Source organism: Phascolarctos cinereus, unplaced genomic scaffold (genome assembly GCF_003287225.1).
Source record: "Phascolarctos cinereus isolate Bilbo 61053 unplaced genomic scaffold, phaCin_HiC Scaffold_726;HRSCAF=1367, whole genome shotgun sequence".
Lineage (NCBI taxonomy): Eukaryota > Metazoa > Chordata > Mammalia > Diprotodontia > Phascolarctidae > Phascolarctos > Phascolarctos cinereus.
This window is the reverse complement of record NW_027556098.1, coordinates 338,803,180-338,828,325: the sequence shown is the minus strand read 5'-3', so window position 1 is coordinate 338,828,325 and position 25,146 is coordinate 338,803,180. Positions and strand designations below refer to the sequence as shown.

General features: G+C 36.1%; 1 protein-coding gene across 1 annotated transcript in view; it reads left to right on the top strand.

The window, feature by feature from the left end:
• KPNA3 (karyopherin subunit alpha 3) overlaps positions 1-25,146 on the top strand; it is a 109,573-nt gene that overhangs the window by 39,195 nt on the left and 45,232 nt on the right. Inside the window, exon 2 of the mRNA XM_020993701.2 lies at positions 16,430-16,474. Within this exon, the coding sequence (XP_020849360.1) occupies positions 16,430-16,474 (45 nt within the window). The remainder of the gene's footprint in view (positions 1-16,429; positions 16,475-25,146) is intronic.

The following is a 25,146-nucleotide window of genomic DNA, read 5'->3' as shown; positions in this document are numbered from 1 at the left end:
ACTGTGACAATATAGTGAAAAAACTGCCAAAAGTTAATTTACAATTTTATTTATATAGCAAATAAACTATCCAAGGGATACTGTCCAGAACTTAATGAAATAACATAATTTATTTGGTGGAACAAAAGATCTATAATATGAAGGGGGAAATGAAAAAGGGTGAGGATTAAGGGAGGACATAATTTCCAGATCTCAAAAAAATCTTTGTATCAGATTTGCCCATATACGGGTTTATGAGAAATTTGATGCAAAGATTTTTTTCCCCTACATTTTATCACTTCCATCTTAGGTGATGATGTATTAATTGTATTTTGCAGAAGTTTTTCAGTTTCATGTAATCAAAATTATTTTATCTTTTCCAGTCATCTCTTGTTTGATTAAGAATACAGCTTCTTACCAAAGCTGTGAAAGGTTGGCTTCTCGCTTCTGATTAATTTATAGCATGACCTTATGCACACACGTATATACAGATAACTAACAAATATTTAAGACCAAAAGCCATTCTCTAATTAATAAGTGGTCAGAGGATTTAAACAAAGAGTTCTGAAAAGAACAGCTATCAAAAATTCTCTAAATCATTAGTACTAAGGGAAATGCAAATCAAAACAACCCTGAGGTTTTACCTCAGATCTTGCATATTGGTAAAGATAATAAAAGGTGGGAATAGTGTTAGAGAGGTTGTGGAAAGATAGGTACATTAATGCATTGTTGGTGGAGCTGTGAACTGGTACAACTCTTGGAAAGGAACTTAACTTACATAAAGTAAATTAAATGGCCAAAATACCCTTGGCCTTTGACCCACAGATTCCACTGCTAGCTATATACCCAACAAGGTAATTGATAAAAGGAAAATTCTCATATAAAACAAAGGAGTTAAAGTAGCATTTTTTGTGATCTTGAAGAACTGGAAACAAAATAGGTGCCCATTGATTGGGAAATAGCTATACATATTGTAGTACATGAATGTAATAGACTCTGTTGTGCTATATAATATATTGTGCACATGACAAATATGATAAATACGGAAAAATCTAGAAATACTTAATGAACTGATATAAAGAGAAATAAGCAAAGCCAAGAAAACAATTTGTTCAGTGACCACAACAGTATAAGTAGTAAGGACAACACAAAAGAAAGTTATAAAATGACAAAGAATAAACAACTCCAAAGGAGGATATGAAAAGACATCTCCCATACTCCTTTGCAGAGAGACTGGAGGGCCACAGGTGTGGAGTACTGCATGTGATGTCAGATTTTTTCAGTGTATTTAAATCAATTTTACTGAATTTCTTTTCTTTAAAAAAAATTATTTGTTATAAGCAGTGACTCTTGGGAAAGGATATAGGGGAAAATGTAAGTGATACAAAACAAGGTATCAATACAAATCTAGGGGGTGAGGGTGGATGATAAATCCATTTGACCTGCTGGTGTACCTGAAGGACAACACCTGGATCCTGTCATCTGAACTCTTAGGGATTCTGGGACTTTCTGTTCTGCCTGAAGCTAAACCTTCCTGTGTTATGTTTTTGAATTAGAGCATGATCTGCTTGAAAGCAAAGACTTTCTTGCTCTGTATCACCAGTGCTTTGCACAGTGCTTGACACGTAGTAGGAACTTAATCAATCATCACTACCCAAAAACAATTCAAAATATATGCCTTACTGAATTGTTGTTGCTTGGTCATGTCTGACTCTTCATGACCTCATTTGGGATTTTCTTGGCAAAGATACAGGAGTGGTCTGCCATTTCCTTCTCCAGTTCATTTTGCAGCTGAGGAAACTGAGGCAAACACGGTTAAGTGACTTGCCCAGGGTGACACAAAGTGTCTGAGGCCAGATTTGAACTCCAGAAAATGAATCCAGATGCAGCGCTCTATCCACTTAGCCACCTAGCTGCCTGCCTCACTGGTTATGCCTAGATAATAAATTTATATATGAAGGACAACATTTTCTTCATGGTCTTTTTGGTATTTAGTCCATCTTAACTCATAAAATAACATTTGTTAATATAACATAGCATAATATAACATTTGTTCATTTTCTTGTGACAGCTTTAATATATTTCTTGGCTATGACTAAAATCTGATTACTTATTGACAACATTATCTTAAAGTTTGTTAATTGTACTATGTGGGTGTCATTATGTTTTTCAGAGTTAAATAGGGTTGGATAACAGATCCATGTATGTATTTAGGCACTGTTATTGTTTTGCCTCAAACTTATAATCAGCATGATTTTTTGAGATATAAATAATTTGATATAATTTTAATTAAATATTATAACTTAAGACTTACTTGGGAAACTTAAAATTACCCAAATGTGTTATCCATAATATGTAAATCAAAATAAGCATTGTTTAAAATATTTGTAGATCTTTTTAAAAGTTAAGCATTTGTGGCCTTCAGAATTTTCTTGGACCATTATATTGATCAGAATGGCTAAATCTTTCACAGTTGATCATTGTTAACAGTATTGCTGTTACTGTGTACAATGTTCTAGTTCTGCTCACTTCACTCTGCACTTTATAGGTTTTTCTGAAGCCATCCTGCTCGTCATTTTTTACAGCACAATAGTATTCCCTTATAATAATACACCACACAACATGTTGAGCCATTCCCCAAATGATGGGCAGCCGCTTAATTTCCAGTTCTTTGCCAGCATAAAAAGATCTGCTGTAAGTATTTTTGATCACATTTGTGCAAATGTAGCTTAACTCATGCAACCTTTTTTATTTTAACCATTTCTGATGGAAATTACCATCATCTCACTGTTACCAGTGGGTCTGTCATCACCCAATTACAACCTGAAGATTCTGATTTTCTCCTCTTGTTCCCTGATTATAACCAGGAACAGTACAACACATGGTATGTGATAATGATGGAATACTGTTGTACTGTAAGAAATGACAAGCAAGATAGCTTCAGAAAAACCTGGAAAGACTTACGTGAACTGAAGGCACAGTGAAGTGAACAGAACCAGGAGAATGTTGTACACAGTAATAGCAATATCATTTGATGAAGAACTGTGAACAACTTAGCTGTTCTCTATTATTTTTTTTTTATTATTTTTAGCCCCCCCATTTATTCTGTTCTCTCTTTTGACCCTGTCCCTCCTCAGAAGTGTTTGCTTCTGATTACCCCTCCCTCAGTCTGCCCTCCACTCTATCATCTCCCCACTCTCATCCCCTTCCCCCCTATTTTCCTGTAGGGTAAGATAGATTTCCATAACTAATTGAGTGTGTGTTATTCTCTCCTTAAGCCAAATCCAATGAGAATAAGATTCACTCCTTCCCGCTCACCTTCTCACACTTCCCCTCCACTGTAAAAGTCTTTTCTTGTGAGATAATTTGCCCAATTCTATCTCTCCCTTTCTCCTTCTCCTAGTGTAATCCTCTTTCACTCCTTAATTTTATTCTCCAGATATCACCCCTTCATCTTCAGTTCACCTTGTACCTTCTATCTGTCTGTCTATCTATCTGTCCATCCATCCATATAATTTTTTTCCTCTCCAACTACCCTAATACCGACAAAGGTTTCATGAGTTCCAAATATCATCTTTCCATACAGGAATGTAAATAGTTCAGCCTTAGTAAGTGCCTTATGATTTCTCTTTTCTGTTTAACTCGTCATGCTTCTCTTGAGTCTTTTATTTGAAAGTTAAATTTTCTGTTCAGCTGTGGTCTTTTCATCAAGAATGCTTGAAAGTCCTGTATTTCATTGAATGTCCATTTTTTCCCCCAAAGGATTATACTCAGTTTTGCTGGGTAGGTGATTCTTGGTTTTAATACTAGCTCCTTTGACCTCCAGACTATTATATGCCAAGCCCTGCCCTCCCTTAATGTGGAAGCTACTAAATCTTGTGTTATCCTGATTGTGTTTCCACAATACTTGAATTGTTTCTTTCTGGTTGTTTGCAGTATTTTCTCCTTGACCTGGGAACTCTGGAATTTGGCTATGATATTACTAGGAGTTTTCCTTTGGGGATCTCTTTCAGGAGGTGACTGGTGGATTCTTTCAGTTTCTATTTTACCCTGTGGTTCTAGAGTATCAGGGCAGTTTTCCTTGATAATTTATTGAAAGATGATGTCTAGGCTCTTTTTTTGATCATGGCTTTCAGGTAGCCCAATAATTTTTAAATTATCTCTCCTGGATCTATTTTCCAGGTCAGTTGTTTTTCCAATGAGATATTTTACGTTGTCTTCTATTTTTTTATTCTTTTGGTTTTGTTTTACAATGTCTTGATTTCTCATAAAGTTACTCGCTTCCAATTGCTCCATTCTTATTTTTAAGGAAGTATTTTCTTCAGTGAGCTTTTGGACTTCCTTTTTCACTTGGCCAACTCTGCTTTTGAAGGCATTCTTCTCCTCATTGGCTTTTTTGGACCTCTTTTGCCATTTGGGTTAGGCTATTTATTAAGATGTTATTTTCTTCAGTATTTGTTTGGGTCTCCTTTAGCAAGCTGTTGACTAGTTTTTCATGATTTTCTTGCATCACTCTCATTTCTCTTCCCAGTTTTTCCTCTGCTTCTCTTACTTGCTTCTCAAAATCCTTTTGAGCTCTTCAGGGCCTGAGACTGATTCATATTTTTCTTGGAGGCTTTGGATGTAGGAGCTTTGACTTTGTTATCTTCTTCTAGTTGTATGTTTTGATCTTCTTTGTCACCAAGTAAGATTCTATGGTCTGATTTTTTTGTGCAGTTTGCTCATGATCCCAGCAAATTACTTGAGTTATAAACTCTTTTTTAAGGTAGGGGTCTGCTTCCAGTGCGAAGAATGTACTGTCCGAAGCTTCGGGGGCTTTGTGAAGCTATTTTCAGAGATACTTCTAGTGACCTGAGAGTTTTCAGTTCTTCCAAGGTGGTATGATAAGTGTGCTGTGGTCTATGAGTGACCACAAACAAACTGGGAAGAGGATTCTCTTCACTGCCACTATAAGCTTCTCCACTCCAGAGCTTCTCCTTGCCCTAGGATCACCACCCAGAACTGTGACCCAGAGCCAAGCATGGGCAAAGCAAGAGATTCCTGCCTCAGCACCAGCAAAGAGATCCCTGCAAACCCCCTCTGATCAGCAACTGGATTCCACCTGAATCTGTGGGCGGGAAGCTCCAGAAGCATCCGCTGCCAGGGTTGTGCTAGAATTGGGCCTCAGATCAAGCTTCTCTTTCACCACAGTCACAGACTTTTCCTACTGACCTTCTAAGTTGTCTTTGGTGTTTGTGGGTTGATAAGTCCGGAAACTGCCACAGCTGCCTGCGATTCAGTCCTCTGAGGGCTGCTCCAGGTTAGCTGAGGCCTGGACTTTGCCTGAGTGCCCATGCTGAACTGCGCTCCTCCTCCATCCCGGCACAATAGACCTTTCCAATCAACCATCCAGGTTGTCTTGGGCTGGAAATTTGTTTCACTCTGTATTTTTGTGGCTTCTGCTGCTCTAGAATTTGTTTAGAGCCACTTTTTACAGGTATTTGGAGGGGTTTGGGAGAGAGTTTAACCAAGTCACTGCTTTTACTCCGCCACCTTGGCTCTACCCCCAACTTAGCTATTCTCATCAATACAGTGATCCAAGATAATCCCCAAGGACTACTGATGAAGCATACTATCCACCTCTAGAGAAAGAACTGGTATTGATTGAATACAAACTGAAAGGATGCTATTTTTTACTTTTTTCATTTTTTTCTTTTATTTGAGTCCTCTTGTACAAAATGACTAATATGGAAATGTTTTACATAATTGCACATATATAACCTATATCTGATTGTTTACTGTCTCAGGAAAGGAAGAGAGGTGGGAGGGATAGAATTTGGAACTCAAAACTTTAAAAATGTTTTAAAAACTGGGAAAAAATAAATAACATTTTGTAAGATAAATATTTTCCCACTAACAATATTTTTAGCTGTTTTTAATCTTCATTTTTCACATGGCATCAACTCAATGCTTTTGCTTAAAGTTTTTGCTTCCCTTCACGTCTTTGTATAAACTAATGCTAATATATCTCTGGATAGTTGATATTTAAAGGAATCCATTTACAAGATCAATAATATGCTTTATGTATCATGGTAACTTAATAACATGTTTGTTGAATAATCAAAAAAAGAATTTCTCCATCTCTTCCTGCTGGATTTTGTTGGTAATATATAGCAATGATGATGATTTATTATGGGTTTGTAGTATGATGATGGTCTTTAAATAGTCCTTAATGACATTCAGGTTTTAATCAAATATTTGATTGCTGTGCAGAGTTGTAAGATATTGTTACAGGCAACATAGAGAAGTATAAAATAAGTACCCAGTCTTCAAGGAACATATAATCTAGTTGTGAGGGTAAGACGTGTACACGTGAAAAAATAACAGTATGATGTAGTAAATGGTAGATGCCAAATGAAGGATACACAGATTTATTGCTATCAGAGCTTAAAATAGGGAAAGGTATCTTTGTCAAACAAGGCTTCACAGAAGAGCTGGAATGTGAGCTCAGTCCTCCAGGATAAGAGGGTAGGGTTTAGGGGCAATGTGGAATAGTGGACTTAGAGTCAGGAAGACCTGAGTTCGTGTTCTGCCATAGATACTGACTAGTTATGTGATGCTGGACAAGTTTTTTAAACTCTCAACCTCAATTTCTTCCATAAAATGAGGGGTTAGTAATAGTACCTACTTTACATTGTGACCATCAAAAGAGATAACATGTAAAGAAAGCACTTTGGCAAACCATGAAATAATTTAAAGATGCTAGGTAGCAGTTGTATTTGATGGGCAGGTGAGATGGAGGAAAAAAGGCATATAAAGGCTAGAAAGTAAAGAGCATATTTTAGATAAATAGCAAATAAACTATTTTGGTTTTATAAGAAGAGAGGGCTCCATGTAAGGTGGGAGTCACTGTTAACAGGTGTGATATACTGGAGATAGTACTGATCTTAGAGTTAGACAAAGTCTTATGATAAAACTTTGGGCTCTCATTTTACTACTTGGGCATGAGTTTTCTTAGCTACAGAATGTAGGGGTTAGACCAAATAATATGAAAAGGCCCTTCTTTCCTTCACCAATGTGTATTTTGATTCTTTTTGATTTCTCCAAAGTTTGGAGAGAGGAGTGGTGACAGACTTCCTGCATTAAACTTGCTACTGGCACTGGAGCAGGGTAGAGATCGGCAGTAGCAGCTATATTTGACTCTAGCCTGATAAAATGTCAAGATTAAATTTCAACGGATACTCGTTAAAAAAAATTGTCGCTGATTATCAACATGAACAATCAAACATCTAGAACAAGGGAGCAAATCTTAACTAGACCCTCTAGTTTTTAAAAAGGCAAAACCAATGATATTTTTTATTTTGTGACCTCTTGTAAGACTTATTTGAAATTCTGCCACTTTTGGCTTTTGTTTTCCTTTTCTGACAGTTAATAGTTTTCAGTATATGTATAGTTCTGCTGTAGGATTCACTCTTCTTCACTTTCAATAGGTCTTTTCATATTTCTTTGTATGTTTCATATTTATTGTCTTTCATGGTACCTTACTAACATATTAATAGATTGTAGTGGATAGATTCTTTGATAGTTGAACATACAATTGTAAATTTTTTGCTATTATAATAAATTAGGTATGACTTTCTTTAAAGATAGGTTCTTTTTTCCTTATAATGATGTTTCAGGAATAAAGTTCTAGTTGTGGAATTGCTAGATGCAGAGATGTGTTCAGTTGTGTGATTCTTATTGCATAGTGCCAAATTACTCTCTAAGGTAAATTTCACTACTCTACAGCCCCACCAAACTTATATTCCTGATAGTTCTATCAACATTGGATTTTTAATTATTTTTTGGATATTTTTTCCATTATAGTGGTTGTGAAGTATATCTTAACATTGTCTTGATTTCTTTTTTACTGATTTTTAGAGGACAGGAACATCTTTTTATGACTACAGTGCACAGTGTTCACATCCTTCCAGCCCTGTTGTTTCCTACCTTTGAGGAAAAGCATCATCTATTAACTGAAGCCAAGATTGGTCATTAACATTGCACCACATTTTGCTTTGTTTTAGTGATCTTTTTATTTACATTATTATAATGACTGTGTTTTATTCATTGTGTATTTTCCTTCTGTTTATTTCACTCTGCCTCAGTTCACATAGATCTTCCCTATGATTTTCTGACTGCCTGTTAAGTATTTTTTCCCCCAATTACCTTTAAAAACAATGTTAACATTCTTTTTTTTTTTCAAATTTTGAGCTCCAAATTCTCTTCCTCCCTCCCCCATTGAGAAGGCAAGCAGTTTGACATAGGTTATAAAAGTATAGTCATTCTGTGAAAGAAAACACAGACCAAAAAAACCCCCAAGAAAAATAAAAGTAAAGGAAAAGTATCTTTGATCTGCACTCAGGCTCTACCAGTTTTGTTCTCTGGAGATAGACAGCACCTTCATAATAAGACCTTCAGAATTGTCTTGGATCATTGTATTTCTGAGGATAGCTGAGTTATTCACGGTAGATCACCATACAGTATTGCTGTTACTGTGTACAGTGTTTTTCTGGTTCTGCTCATTTCATTTTGTGTCAGTTCATGTAAGCCTTTCCACGTTTTTCTGAGAACATCCTGCTTGTCATTTCTTAAAGCACAATAGTGTTCTGTCACAGTCATATACAACAGCTTGTTCAACTTTTCCCCAATTGACAGACATTCCTTCAATTTCCATGTCTTTGCTACCACTAAAAGAACTACTGTAAATATTTTTGTATACAAAAGTACTTTTTCTTTTTGTTTTTTTATCTCTTTGGGATACGAACATAGTAATGGTCAAAGGGTATGCATGGTTTTATATCCCTTTGGGCATAGTTCAAAACTGCTCTCCAGAATGGTTGAATCAGTATACAACTTCACCAACAGTGTATTAGTCTTTTAATTTCCCCATGTTCCCTCTGACATTTGTAATTTTCCTTTTCTGACATATTAGCCAATCTGATAGGTGTGTGTGGGTAGCTCAGAGTTGTTTTAATTTGCGTTTCTCTAGTCAGTAGTGATTAGGACGCTTTTTCATGTAACTATAGATAGATTTGATTTCTTTGTCTGAGAACTGCCTGTTCATATCCTTTGACCATTTATCGATTAAGAAATGGCTTTTATTTCTATAAATTTGACTCACTTTTTTTATGTGTTTGAGAAATGAAATCTTTATCAGAGAAACTCACTGTAAGAAATTTTTTTCACAGTAACGATTACCAACTATGAATTTCCTTCCGTCTGATTTTTCCTGTGTTTATCCTTCTCTCTCTCCCTCTCCCTCCTTTCACCCTGTCCATTCTCAAAAATGTTTTGCATATGATTTTTACCTCCTCCAATCTGCCCTCCCTTCTATCAGCACACCGCTTACCCCCTTCCTTGCCTCCTACTTTTCCTGTATGGTGAGATAGATGTCTACACCCACTGAGTGTCTGTTATTCCTGCTAGTCTTATTGCACAATATTCTGTTACATTCATGTACATTCCATGTACATTCATGTAGCGTTTTATCCATCCCCTACTCAGTTTGAACCCACTTTGTTTCCAGTTTTTTGCTAACAGAATAATGCTACTGTGAATATTTTGGTATATCCAGTTAATTTCCAGAACAGATCAGTTCCCAGTGCCATCAGCAACAGTCCCTTCAGTTTGACTGTTTTGCAGGCCTCTTGATTGGTTTGCAGGGTGTAATGTCAAACATCAAAGTTTACTTAAATTTTCATTTCTCTTATTAGCACTTGGAACAATAGAACAGTCCTTCATATGGCTGTTGATAATTTACTTTTTTTTTCCCTTAAAGTTCATTTCCTTTGACCATTTATCTGCTGGGGAATAGATCATAGTAATATATTTGTGTACCAGCCTCCCTCTCCCCTGCCAGCTGTCTAGACATTTCCCCTATCATACTTTTACATACTTGATTTTGTTAAAATTTATTCTCATTAAATTTCATCTCATTGGATTGAATCCATTATTTTAGCCTCTGAGTATCTTTTGGGACTCTGATTCTGTTATCCATCATGTTGTTACACTTCTCAGCTTCTTGCCATCTGCAAATTTTGATAAGCATGCCACCTATGATTTTATAATCACTCAAATTTGTGTAATGTCTTACTGTTTACAAAGTATTTTACTGTCAACAAGCCTATGCGTTTGATAACTTGCCATTGATAAAAATGATAAATGCAACTGATAAAAATGATAAATGCAGCTGGGATAAAGCCAGATCCCTGGGTCAGTCCAATGGAGATCCCCTCTCACAATGACATGAATCCATTACACTAATTCAACCCATTCTCAATGTACTTGACCATATAATCATATAGTTTAGATCTTCCATTTGATCCACAAGGATATTGAAAGGCAAGATGATATATAGGAAAGAGAAGATTGGTTATAGAGTCAGAGGACTTGAATTAAAAATAACAGTCCACCAGCTATATAATCTTGGGTAAATCACTTCCCCTTTCTGAGTCTCAAGTTTTCTCACCTGAGGAATGAGAGTATGGATTTATCAGATGGTCTCTGATCTCTAAGGTGCCTTCCAATTCCAAATTCTATAAATCAGACTTTGCCAAACACCCTGTTGTTGAAATTCAGGTGTACTATATCTACAGCATTTCTGTATAACTACTGATCTAGTAACCCAGGGAAAAAGGAAATGAGGTAAGTCTGGAATGACTTGTTTTTGATAAACCCATGTTGCCTTATAGTGATCACTGATTTGCTTACTGAATGTTCTCACATCTTTTAATCATTTATAGAATTTTTCTAGGAGTGGACATGAAACTCATCAGCTTAGACAGAGTCTGTTATCTTTGACTCTTTGAAACTAGGGACATTGACCTATTTTCAGTACTTGTCACCTCCCCATTTTCCTTGATTCTTTGGAAATAACCACTCAAAGTCAGACCTGTAGGTTTAGTATTCTGGGATGTAATTTATCCAGACTGAGTAACATGAAGTTAGTGGAAAAAGCAAGTAATAATCTTACTATTACATTTATATTGGATTTTAGTTCCTTAATTTTTTTTTACCATCCTGTCTAATTTTTGAAGATCATTTTCCTTCATAGAGATGACAGAAGCAAAATAAGAGTTGAGAAATTTTGCATTAATTTGGCCTTTCATATATTGGATATAAAGAACTTACCCTGATACAGTGCTAGATTTGGAGTCAAGAAGACTTAGGTTCAAAATCCTGCCAAAGATGTTTACTAGCTTAGTGATCATGGAAAAATCACTTAATCTCTCTGGGCCCCAGTTGTCTCCTTTGTAAAATGGTTTTTCGTTGTTGTTTTTTTCTTTTTAGGCAATTGGGGTTAAGTGACTTGCCCAGGGTTACACAGTTAGCAAGTGTCAAGTGTTTGGTCTGAGGCCACATTTGAACTCAGGTCCTCCTCAGAGCCAGTGCTCTATCCACCGCACCACCTAGCTGCCCCTCTCATTTGTGAAATGAAAGAGTTAGATTTGACTTCATAGGTTCCTTTCAGTTCTAGATATATAATCCTGCAGTTTTGCCCCCAACCATAGGGTGTTTTTTTTTTATAGGAGTCTAGTTTACTTTTTTTCCCCAATTTTTTGAAATCACTTTTATTTAAAGTTTTGAGTTCCAAATTCCATCCCTTTCCCTTCTTCACTGCCCTTCCCTCTACCTGACATGGTAATCAATCAGATATAGTTATGTAAGTGCAATTATGTAAAACATTTCTGTATCAGCCATTTTATGTAAGACAACTTGAATAAAAGAAACAAAAGAAAGAGTGAAAAATAGCGTGTTTTAGTATGTATTGTCAGTATCAGTTCTTTCTCTGGAGGTGGATAGTATACTTCATCATTAGTCTTTTGGGATTGTCTTGGATCGTTGTATTGATAAGAATAGCTAAACCATTCACAGTTCTTGATTGTATGGTATTGCTGCTACTGTGTACAACTTCACTGTGCATCATCAGTTCATATAAGTCTTTCCAGGTTTTTCTGAAATCCTCCTGCTTGTCATTTCTTATAGCACAATACAGTCATGTCTAGTTATTCCCCAATTGATGGACATCCCTTTGCTTTCCAATTCTTAGCCACCACAAAAATAGCTGCTATAAATGTTTGTACAAATAGGTCTTTTTCTCTTTTTTTGAAAAACAGGGTTTTTTAAGGCCCTATTTTGTCGTCCTTAACATTTTTGCAAGCTTTTTGAATATTACCTTCTTAACCATAACTTTTTATTGGCCTGTGCCATTCTTCTGTATTAATCCTTGATTCCATCTTTTGAATGTGACCTTTTAAAATTTGAGGTTATCTGAGAGCTTTCTCTGTTACCAAATTGGTCTTTTTATGATTACTTCCTCAAAGGAATAATTTTTGACCTTATCAAAATTATTCTCCAGAATCTCTGACCATGTGATCCCACCTATCTTTCTCTTAACTTTTTGAAAGGTGTTTTCCTAAAGTCTAGGTTTAATGTTACAATATACTCAGCATTCTTTTCCTTATCTATTAGAAACATTTTTTTAATTGCAAACTTTTAAATGACAGATGAGGAATTTAAGAGTAGGAAATTTGAATAGGCAGATAAATACATAGATTGATAAAAATATTTGTTAAACACTGAAGGGGACAGGATAATGAATGCAAGTTCTAGAATTGCATGGAGAAGTTTGTTTTGTTGTTGTTGTGGTCTTTTTGTTTTGTTTTTTTTAAGTCAGCTAGTAAGTGTCAAGTGTTTGAGGCTGGATTTGAACTCAGATCCTCCTGACTCCAAGGCCAGAGCTCTGTCCACTGCGCCACCTAGCTGCCTCCTGTGGAGAAGTTTTGACATGAAACTAAAGGGTGGGAACTCAGATACAAAACAGAAAGGACTGTCTGTAATACTTTTAAGTATCTGGGAGAGTTGTAGAAGAGATTATTTTGAACTGAGAAGAAAAACTGTAACAGTCTGAACAAGAATGCTGGTAACCTAAAAATTCATATTTTTTTCTCCAATAATCTTTAGTATAGCAGTAAAATGATTTGAAGACTTTTGACAGTTGACCAAATGTGTTGTGCTACAGATTATGTTAGTGGGGAAGGAGTATGACAGATGAAATGCATGGACATGAGATACTCTTTGGAGGAGAAACCACTGATCCCCTTGGTTGGAGGTAATGTAGTTTAATCAGTTAGCTGTGAAACTGGTTAAGAAGCTTTTTCATAGAACATTACTGCAGTGCAGTCCACATTTCATCACAAAGATTTGTAGGTTTCTTTCTCTATTTAATTTAATGGGACCTACAACAGTACTGAAGTTAGAGAAAATGTTTGAGGGAGTTAAACCCATGAGGCAAAATGGTGCATTGCCAGACAGAAGTCAGGAAGACCTAGGTTCAAATTGCATCTCTGATACTTAATAGCTTTGTGATCTGGAGAAGGAATAGTCTTCAAACTACAGTATTGAACTTAACTTCAATAATGTACAAAACTCTGGAATGCATTATTAGTGGTATGGTTTATGAGTACCTAGAAAAAGAAGAGGCCTGGGTTTGTAAAGGATAAGTACTTCAAACTAACTTCGCTTCTTTTTTTGGCTTTATTAAACTGATACAAGAGAATGCCATAGATAGAATTTACCTGGATTTTAAGAGGCATTCAAAAAATTCTTTCTCAAAAGTGCATTTAGAGGGAAAGGTATGGGTTGGGATCATGGTATAGTTGGTTTTATTTGAAATTGGTTGACTAATGGGATCCAAAGAATTTTGATTAATGGATTGATGTCATACTGAATGAAAGTTTCTATTCCTGGGTCCCAGAACTCTTCTTGGCTCTGTTGTGACCACATTTTTATGAATGGTTGAAGCCTTCTACAAAAGTCCTGCTTCATTCTCTCATCATGACATGGAGTTGACCCTGGTTCCTTTGAAGTCCATGCCAGTGGAGTGCAGATTCTGGCAGGTTGCCCTTACTGGAAAGGCCTCTAAAGTGGGCCAAATGACAGACTTTGTGACTCTGCTAAGTTCATTACTGCAGGTTAGCTGCTAGTGATGAATGTATATGCATGCAAAATATACATATACATGTATACACACACACACACACACACACACACACAAATGCATATGTGTGTATATATGATATTTCCAGTGGTTCTCATTGAACCAGATAGATAAAAATGCCAAATGGTCCTTAAACCCTTGTAGTGATGGTTATAAACTGATAGAAAAGAGATTTGAGGGTGTGGGAAATCCCTAGTTCTTTGATTGTGTCCAATCCATCCTCCATTCAGCTGTCAAATTGATTTTCCTTAAAAGCTGGTTTGATCAAATCACCCTCCCCCACCATTGAATAAACTCCAGTGACTCCAGGATCAAATATAAGGTACCCTGTTTGGTGTTCAAAGCCCTTCATAACCTGGCCCCTTCCTACTTTTCCAATTTTTTTACACCTTACTCCCCTACACATGTTTTGTAATCCAATAACACTGTCCTCCTCGCTGTTCCTTAAATAAGACATTTCATTTACCAACTTCATGTGTTTTCACTGGCTGTTTCTCTGGAATTCGGTCTCCTTATCTCTGCCTCCTGACTTCCCTGACTTCTTTCAGGCCTCACATACCTGCTATAAGAAGCCTTTCCTAATCCTCTGTAATCTTAGTGCCCTCCCTCTTAGATTACTCCAATTTATCATACTATACACAGACATATGCATATCAATAACTTGTGCATAGTTGTTTGTATATTATCTCCCCATTAGACTGAATTCCTTGAAAGCAGAGAAAATTACTTTGTTGAGGATATTTGTTTTGTTTTTGCCTTTCTTTGTATTGCCAGTACTTACTTAGCACATAATAGGCACTTCATAAATAATGATTGAATGACCATAGACATTAATTTAAACACTGACACTCTGAATGTGGGATTTTTGTACAGTGACCAATGTTTATTTATATACTGTTGGAGAAGCTGAACCTCAACCATATTGACATTTTCATTAGAATTATATTTAAAGCTGGAAGGGTCCTCAGAGACCATCATATCCAACTACCTTTATAGATAAGCAGAGTGAGGCACACAGAGGTTTAAATGACTTGCACAAGGTCACTTAGCTAGTAATTATCTGAGGTGGGATTTAAACCCCCATCTGCTTCCCTTCACAAAATCTTTATAGTATGGTGATACCGGCTTATTTGCTATTCATCAAACATAACACTCCATCTCCCATCTCTTTGCCTTTGCCGCTGGCTATTCCTCATGCCCAGAATGCTCTCCCTCCCAACTGCTGGTTTCTTTTAATATTCAAGTCAAGCATCACCTCCTCTAGGAAACCTTTCTTGGGAACCCCCCACTTGTTAGTGCCATCCTCTTTAACATCACTTTCCATCTATTCTGTAATCATCTCATATATACTGATTCATATTTCCTTATTAGAATGTTAAGCTTCTTGAGGGCAGGGCTGTTTTTCCTTTTTCTTTGTATCTCCAGCTCTTAGTATAGTGCTTGGCACAAAATAAATGCTTAACATATTCTTGTTGATTGATTGTATTTCTTATATCCTCCAGGGATGTGGAACTGTGGCCTCAAGGCTGCAGGTTCCCCACCCCTGCATCAGTAGATCAAAGAGATGTGATCTTCTGTGGAATAAAAACCTGCCAGTTCCATTCTAATATCTTCATTAGGCCCTGGACATGTGTTTAGCTTACTCTCAAACATTTTTATGTAGATGGGAGACATATGGGTCAGTAGTTATTAATTTTGGGGGGGTAGGGATAAAGTCTAAAAGTTTCCTCACTCTTGTGGTATTTTCTCTTCATTAAAATATTTTTGAGAATTGATACCTTAATACCCTGTTGTCTCTAACACAGACTTCGTACTGTATCTCGTTGAGGTTAGTTGCTGTTTCCAACAGTAAGGAATACTATGCTTTATTGAGATTATCAAGTTTATACTATTTTAAAAGTATATATATTTTTTTAAAGAATAGTTAAGAGCCCAGGTATTTCTTTGTTTTGTTCTGGAACTTAGAGGTTAATCAGAGACAGGTAGGAAGAAAATATACATTCGTAATAGTGGCACTAAAAGGGACGAGAATAGAAGGACAGGCGCTAGAAGATTAGAGCAGAATTTATAGTGTGTATATGCAGTGTGCAAAGGGAAATAAGAGAGTTTTTCAGGCAGATTGCATTTTTCAACCTCTATTATTTTGAAGAAAATTTTATGTTTTATATTCTCAGTGCCAAGTATTTCTCTTTCTTCTTACTAGTAGACATGAACTTTCCTTTTCAGTAATTTCTACATAACCTATAATGTTGTATCTTTAGATATTTGAATGTGAAAATTAACATGTAATGATAATTTAAAAATATTTGACGTTTGTTTAATTTTTCTAAGTATCATAATGACTGAAAAAAGTTATACACAGCATTATAAATTTTATTGATCTTTTGTTTTAGGTTGACATTTATATATCTTTTTTATTTGTCTTTGTAGACTATGAGAAGACACAGAAATGAAGTAACAATTGAACTCCGTAAGGTAAGGGGATCATGATTTTTTTACTCATGTGGTTATTCTCTTTTCTAATGTTAAAATTATATTTGAATTAAAATATAAGCTATGTCTTTTGAAAACTGATCTTTATTCCTCATCATGCAGAACTCCTTCTGAAACTGTGGTGTTACAAAATGAAAGCATCAATGCATGCTCTGAACCCTCAACATCTCTGTAGCAATATTATATTTGATTTCCGCAAGGATTTGTGTGCCTACTGTGGTCACATCATTTTATTCTAGTTTTGCTCATTGTTTTGTCTTTATAGTTTTTGTTAATTATCTTCTTCTGCTGACTTTCTAATAAAGAGGATTTCTGAAATTTATCTTCATCAGAATGAAAGAAAATCTATCAATTACTAGATAAGATAAGGAGACAAAATTTTTAACCAGGTCTATTTAAGAGTATTATCTTATTGTTAATTAAAATATGTACTCTTTACATCTCTCTCCATATGTCTCTGGACTCCTTATTTAGAACTGTTCCGTTCTCAACAATCCATTTTCATTTACCTTCTTGAAACTTCTCACTTTTAGAAAAAGTAAAGACTAAATTCTTGTCAAGCATTTGGAAATTTGGAATTGGGAATTTCCAAAAATAGCAATGTTGAGAATATGATGTAGGAGAAAGAATACTGGGCATAGAGTCAGGAAATATGGATTTGCACCTTGGTTTTGACATTTGCTGGCTTTATGACCATGAGCAAGGCTCTTAATTTTTCTGAGCTTCAGTTTACTCCTCTGTAAAATAAGAATAATAGTATTTGCTCAGATATCCTGTTTCACAGAGTGTTTTAAGGAAAGTCCCTTGTCCTTTATAAAAGTGTATATAAATGAGTTATTGTTTATCACATATGTACCACTCCTAACAGATGTGTTATCTCTGGTTGATATGTTTACATTAATGAGCTCTTTGAGATTGACTAAACATTTATTTCTATTAGGTAGAATGGTTTTCTGTAGTCCTGTTAAATGAATAGAGAAGCCTCAAGAAACCAACTAAAACTAAACTGTAGTACTTGATTTTATTGTTATCTCTTTATTAAACTGTTCTAAAGAGGTTACCTAAACATAAGGACTATGTCTAGATGTTCCCCCAAAAAATTTTTTTGTAGTAAAATATGTTTTAAAATTAATTTTTAAAAATTCTGATTGTTTTCTTTTTTTCTAAGTTTAAAGAAGCAAAGTCTATGTATTTGTGCAGGTATTTTGGAGATATTTGCCTTTCTGTTGTTAATTTATTTTTCTGATGAAGTTTTTCAAGTAACAGCAGATTGTAGTTACAGGGTATATAAGAAATGTAAGTAATGTTCTTGTTGCAATTGGGAAAGTCATTTCAGTTCAGTGATGTTTATTGAGTACTGTATGTGCTAGTGCTTTACCTCTGTTTTGAATGGCAGTATTTATAGAATCCAATAACTGTAAAGATTAGGTTTTCCTTCTTGTTCTTCAGAAGAGAAGAGAACCATGGAAAAAATCAGTGTGATTGACATTGATTTGGCCACTGATAACATTACATCATTACTAAGACTGTGGCTTTAATTTACCCATAGAATTATCTTTGATTTTCAAAAATTTCATAGCTTTTTGCTTTACTGGTCTTTAGATAAACTTTGGCACTCTAATCTATAAGTTTCCCCATACCTTGATAATTTTCCATCCCTCTACCTTTTTGGTAGAGTCAGTAAATGTAGTGTGCTATCTGAGGAACATCAAGATTGCTAGTGTCACTGGATGCACAGGGGTAGTTGTGAGAAATCTGGAAAGGTAGGGAGGGACCTGGGAGTGAAGGGCTTTGAAAGCCAAAAGGAAGATTTTGTATTCGGTCTTGGAGGTGATAGGGAGCCACTGGAGTTGAATGAGTAGGGAGTAACTTGGTCAGACCTGCACTTTATTTTTTTTTAAATTTTATTAATTTATTTTGATTTATCAATAATCACTTCCATATGCTTTTGAGTTTAAAATTTTTCTCCGCCTTCCTCCCCACCACCCTCCCCAAGACTGCGCACAATCTGATATAGGCTATATATTTACATTCCTATTAAATTTTCACATTAGTGATGTTGTAAGTAAAAATTGAAACCGATAGAAGGAACCATCAGAAAGAGGAAACAAAACTCAACAGAAGAGAAAAAAAGTAGCAATTCAGCTTTCATAGTTCTTTCTTTGGATGTGGATAGCATTTTCCAACACGAGGCCTCTAGAGATGTCTTAGGTCCTTGTATTGCTGGAAAGAGTTAAGTTTATCAATATTAGTCATCGTACAACGTGGCTGTTATTGTGTACAACGTTCTCCTGGTTCTGCTCACTTCACTCAGCATCAGACCATTACAGGTCTTTCCAGGTTTTTCTGAAGTCAGCCTGTTCATCATTTCTTACAGCACAATAGTATTCCATTACATTCATGTACCACAATTTGTTCAGCCATTCTCCAATTGATGGGCATTCTCTCAGTTTCCAGCTCTTTGCCACCACAAAAAGAGCTGCTGTGAATATTTTTGTAAATGTGGGTCCTTTTTCCATTTGTGTGATCTCTTTGGGATTTAGCCCTAGAAGTGCTATTGTTGGGCTAAAGGGTATGCACATTTTTATAGCCCTTTGGGCATAGTTCCAAATTGTTCTCCAAAATGATTGTATCATTTCACAACTCCACCAACAATGCATTAGTGTTCCAATTTTCCCACATCTCCAACATTTATCATTTTCCTGTTTTGTCATGTTGGCCAATCTGATAGGTGTGATGTGGTACCTCAGAGTTGTTTTGATTTGCATTTCTCTAATCAATAATGATTTAGAGCATTTTTTTATATGACTATAGATGGTGTTAATTTCTTCATCTGAGAACTGGCAGACTTGCACTTCAGGAAAAGTACTTTTGCAGTTCAGTTCAGGATGATTTGGAATAAGGAGAGACTTGTGGCTGGGAGACCAGCCATAGGCTATTATAGTAATACAGAAATGAGGTGATGAAGACCTGTACCAGGATGATAGTATTATCAGATGAGAGAAGGAGGTATAAGTGAGAGATGTTACAAAGGTTAAATGAACATGTCTTTGCAACAGATTATATGTTGGCAGTGAGAGATTGCAAAGAGTCAAAGATGACACATAGGTTGCAATCCTGTGCTCCTGGGAGGATGGTGGTACATTCAATAATAATAGGGCAGTTAGGAAGAGGGAAGGTTTAGGGGAAAAGATAAGTAGTTCAGTTTTATATATGCTGAGTTTAAGATATCTACAGAACACATAATTCAAGATGTCTAATATACAATTAGAGCAGAGACTGGAAGTCAGGAGAGAAGTTAGGGCTGGATTAGTAGATTTGAGAATCTTTGACATAGAGATGATAATTCAGTTCATAGGTGCAGATGGCATCACCAAATGAAATAGAAAGGGAAAAGAGAATAATGCCCAGGAAAGAAACCTGTGGGACACATATGGTTAGTGGACATGACTGGGTGAAGATCTAGCAAAGAGGAGACTAAGGACTGGTCCAGCAGATAGAAGGAGAACCAGGGAACGGTGGTGTCATGAAAGCCTAGAGGGAAGAGAGTATCAGGAAGAAGAGAATGGGTGGTTGACAGCCTTAAAAGCCACAAAGAGGTCCAAAAAGGATCAGACTTGAGAAACGGTCATTGAATTTGGTAATTAAAATTGGGATTGGGAAGCTAGGTGGTGCAGTGCATAGAGTGCTGGGCCTAGAGTCAAGAAGACTCATCTTCCTGAGTTCAGATTGGCCTCAGACTTTAGCTGTGTGATGGTGAGCAAGTCCCTTAGCCTTATTTGCCTTAGTTTCCTCATCTATAAAATGAACTGGAGAGGGAAATGACAAACCACTCCAGTATCTTTGCCCAGAAAACTCCAAATGGGGTCATGAAGAGTTGGAAACAACTGGAAAATTACAAAATTAAGAGATCATTGGTAACTTTGGAAAGAGCAGTTTCGGTTGAATGTTGAGGTTGAAAGAAAGAGAAAGTGAATAGTATCTATCGTAAGTGCCCTTTTGAAAGAGTTTAGCCACAAAAGACAGTAGAGATGTAAGACAGTAGAAGGGATAAATAGATCAAGTGAGTTTTTGAGGGTAAGGGAGGCATTTTTGTAGGCAGCAGGGAGGTGGCCAGTAAACTGGGAGAGATAGAGATAGTGGGGATGATACAGAGGGAAAGATCTTTTGGAAAAGACAGGATGGAATGGACCACCTAGGCAGGTGTAAATTTTGCCTTGTCTTTTGAAGGAGGAAATAGTAGGAGAAAACATTTGAATGATGTGAAATGAAGAGCAGGAAAGAAGGAGCTCTCAGCTAATGACCTCAACCTTTTCAATGAAGTATCCCAGATTCTCAGCTGAAAGGGGAGGGTCTGGAGGAGCCATGGTAGGTTTGGAAAGTGCTAATTAAGTTCAAAATCTTATTGAACCATGAAGTAGTATGGAATCTGAAATTTTGCTACTTAGAAGTACAATAGGGAAATACCAGCTCACCAGTTTAATGGTCTTGGCTAAAAATATTAACTGCAATTGAGAAATCTAAACCTAAGGTGAGACCAGGTAGAAATAATGAAAGACATAGGTTGTCTAAATGTAGATGGAGAGAACACTTGATTGTGGTAAAAAGGGGAGATGAGATTTTGGTATAGGACAAATTTCTGCTTTTTAGAACTGGTCATTTTAAAATCCGTAAGGAAAGGAACTATGTTATATTTGCTCTTGACTATTTTAACAGGAATTAATTATCTCTCAATAAATCACTGAAATCACATCATTAAATTAAACATTCTGATAGGAGAGGGGACTAACTATATAAATACAGCTAAATTTGAATAAAAAAATTAAAAAGAATTCCTGAAGTATACCAATTCTCCCTTTTCTCTGTTTTACTCATTCCCTCTGCATAATTAAGGCCCTTATCTCACTTATTCTGCTCAGATCATGGCAGTTTATACAGTGAGGATATGATCTTGTTTATTTTATGCCTTTTTTAGCAGTTCTGTAGTGAAAGATGTTTTCAAGCACCTTTTTAAAAGTCTGCAAATGGCTTAGTGATTGCTTTTTTGGCTTCCCATGAGGTAGGAAGTATATAGATAGCTTGTTGACAAAGTATCATGTACCAGAAGACTTCTTGATAGTTATTTGTAGCTTTCTGCTTCTAAGCTACATTATGGATGACACTTACTGTCTACTGAAATCTGTTCTACTTCCTTTTATTTTGTAGGGAGAGTTTTGGTATGAGGGAGAGAGAGGGAGTAGCATTTCTGAACACTGTTTTTAGAGATTGGGGGGGGGGGGTTGCAGAGGCCAAAGGGCAGAACAGCATGAATGAAGATAGTGTTTTGCCAAGCCTTCTTTGGAAAGTTAGCTAGACTGAGAAAACTACAGTGGCTGAGCTGCCTATAGCAATGAAAGATGAGTAACTTAATGGCTTTTTAAAATGTTTCCTGGTGACAGTTGATTTGGTCTGATGCTGAGCAGTTGCAGTTGAAACTTTGGTTAAACTGAGGAGATAAATGAAGTTGAAGGGGACAAGTGTTAGGTTAACCCCAACTTTTAAAAATGCTTCTTAGTGGGAGGAATAATGCTATCATCATCAACAACGAAAAAACCTTCATTTATACCTACAACTTTTATCAGTGCTGTAAGGCCAATAGAATGATTTTTAATGTCTCTGCTGCTACTGGGAAATTCATCAAAAGAAAAGGAAAGTTCATACTTCCTTAACAGATTTTTTAAAGAGAACTGGGACATCCAAATCAGAGATATCAAACTAGATTAAAATGTAATTGAGAAATGTTTAACAAAATAAATAAAAATATAACATATATAATGTTAATTTATGGTTTTCTAAGTCAACATGTAGCAGCCAGGGATCTCTATTTGAGTTTGACACCACTCCAAATCATTTCCCAAAAGTCTTTCTAAATTATTGTTGATAAACTATTAAAGTTTCTTCTAGCAATATTAGTTTTTGGTCAAAAAGAAATGATACTGTTGAGTGGTTTTTATTATATACTTCATATACATTTTATTATACATTAAGCCCCCTTGTATATAATGATTCTAGGACTTGTAGCATAATTTTATTATTTTCAATGGTTATAGAGTATGTCACTGTATATTTAATGACATATTTCTAGTCATAGCTGTGATTTATTTGATACCAAATCCTTAATTACAAATGAAACCCTAAATAGGTCATTATTCTTGTGGAAAATTAGGGTCTGTCTTATGAAAATATGCTTTATGACAATTTCCAGGAACCTTTTGATGCACAAGTGAAGAAGGATGCACTTTTTAATGCCTTAGTAGAAGCCCAGGATAGGTGTGTGCCAAGGATAAAGAAGACCAGGTGCTCAAAACAAAGGCAGGGGGGAGGGAGAGTAATAAACATTGCATGGATTATTGACAGGTTGAAATGATAATAGGAGAGAAAAGTTTATTTCAAAAAATTACCTAGGTTAAGGAAAATAAGAAGAAATTTACTAAATGTTGCAAATTAGGTGCAAACTAGATATTACATATCCTAAAACATAATACAAGGATTATCTTGTAAGGTGTTTTTAAGACTTCAGAAAGAGAAAGCTATTTTTAGTAGTGACCTCGATGCAAAATGCATACTCAAGACTATAAAGAAGATAGTAGGATCAAAGGCTTTCAGAATTAGAAGAAACTTCATATATATTACTTAGTTAAGTTACCTGAACAGTAATTGTCTTACTAATATTAGTAGAGAGGTGTTCATCTAGCATTCATTTGAAGAGCTCTACTAATGGGGGCTCCATTACCTCTTTAGACACCCTATTCCACATTAGGTTAGGAAGTTTTTCATTAAAACAAGCAAAAATATGCCTTTCTTCAGCTCACACCCATGCATTACAATTCTTCCCTCTTAGGTCCTTAAATATATTCTCTTGATTGTATGGTCTCCAGGCCTCTTACCTTCCTGATAAGCCAAAAGCCCTTCCAAATGGGGTGCCCAGAATTGAAAATAGTGTGCTATATGTGATATGACCAGAACAGAGTACGGTGGTGATATCTTTTCCCTTCTGCGCACTGTGCATCTTATGATGCAGTTTGGGATAGGATTTTGACCACGTATATCCTTTTACAACAAATTGTGGTTTAGCCACACTTCTCTCCTGTATTTGTGCACCAGATTTTCTGATCCAACTGTATTATTTTCATTTCTCCCAGTTGATTAATTTGCCCCATCACTGTAACCTTGCCATATATATTCTTAATAAGCCCAGCACCTGTGCCATTATTCAATTTGTTATTTTAAAAATGTTGACCAAAACAGGGCCAAGATCGTTTCTTTTGGATACTCCACTAAAGAATTCGTGTTTACACATTCAACTAGCTGTTGATTCACCCGACTGCCCTATTACGTAGCCCAATTTCTCTATCTTGTCCATAAGGTTAGCATGAGGAACTTTAAGAACAGTAGCTAGCATTTATAAAGCAGTTTAGGGTTTGTAAAGTGCTTTACATGTATTAACTCATTTGATCCTCACAACAACCCTGTTCTTATTATCCCCATTTTACAGATGAGGAAACTGAGGCACAGAGTAGTTATATGCCTTGCCCAGGGTCACACAGCTAGTAAGTGGATGAGAGTAGATTTAAACTTGGGGCTTTCTGACTCTACGACCTACTCTTTCTCCACTGTACCACCCAGCTACTTCATCCTTTGTCAAAATCTTGGCCGAAATCTTATCTATGGAATTTCTCTCTTCTTCATAATCTAACTGGTCTCCCCCCAACAAAGTTGTTCTTTGGCATGTCTTTTGTTTGCTAAGAATGCTGTTGCTTAATGATTACCATTTTACCAGATGTTCACAGACCAGATTATAAACTTAATGGTAAATAATAACCAAATGAATATACAAAATAAGCAAAAATGTACATGAAATAGTCAGATCTGAGTTTTAGGCAGAACAGTCTAGGTAGTTGAGTGTGGAAGATAGATTGAAGTGGGGAGCAACTTTGAGGCAAGGAGATGGAGTAGCAGGCTATTATAATAGCACAGGCATGGGATGATCAGAGTCTGCAAGAGGTTGATGGCAGTGTTAGAGGAGAGAAAGGGGCAATTAGGAGAGATGTTTCAAAGAGGGAAACAATAGGACTTGGCCACTGATCAGCTGTCAGGATAAGAAAGTATCCAGTGCCCATGCAGTTCGTTGTAACTTGGTGACTTGAGCTCATGAAGGACACATTCTTTACTTATTCTGGGTATCAACTCTTTAAGAGTAATTTTTTCTAGCCTTTCCAGTCCAAACATTGTTTTCTTTGGCAGAGAAAATACAAACAAATTAGAAGTCAAGAAGCTCTACCTTCTCTCCATTGTTGGTTATCATCATTCTCTTCACCCAAAGAATGGTCCTATCCTTTCTTTCCTTCTTCGCTTTCCCCCAATATACCCCCAAGTATCTTCATTGTATTCCTTAGCTTTCCTCCTCTGACTCTCATTCCCAAGAGCTTTTAGCACTTGACATTTATTATCTGTAAACTGTTCTCCAGATATCTATGCTAAGATTAGTCTTAGGATCATCATAGCATAGAGTTAGAACTGGAAAGGAACCTTAGAGATCATCTAATCCAACCGCTTGTTTTAGGTGAGGAAACTAAGTGAGGGCAAATGACTTGCTGAAATCATGCAAGGTAGCA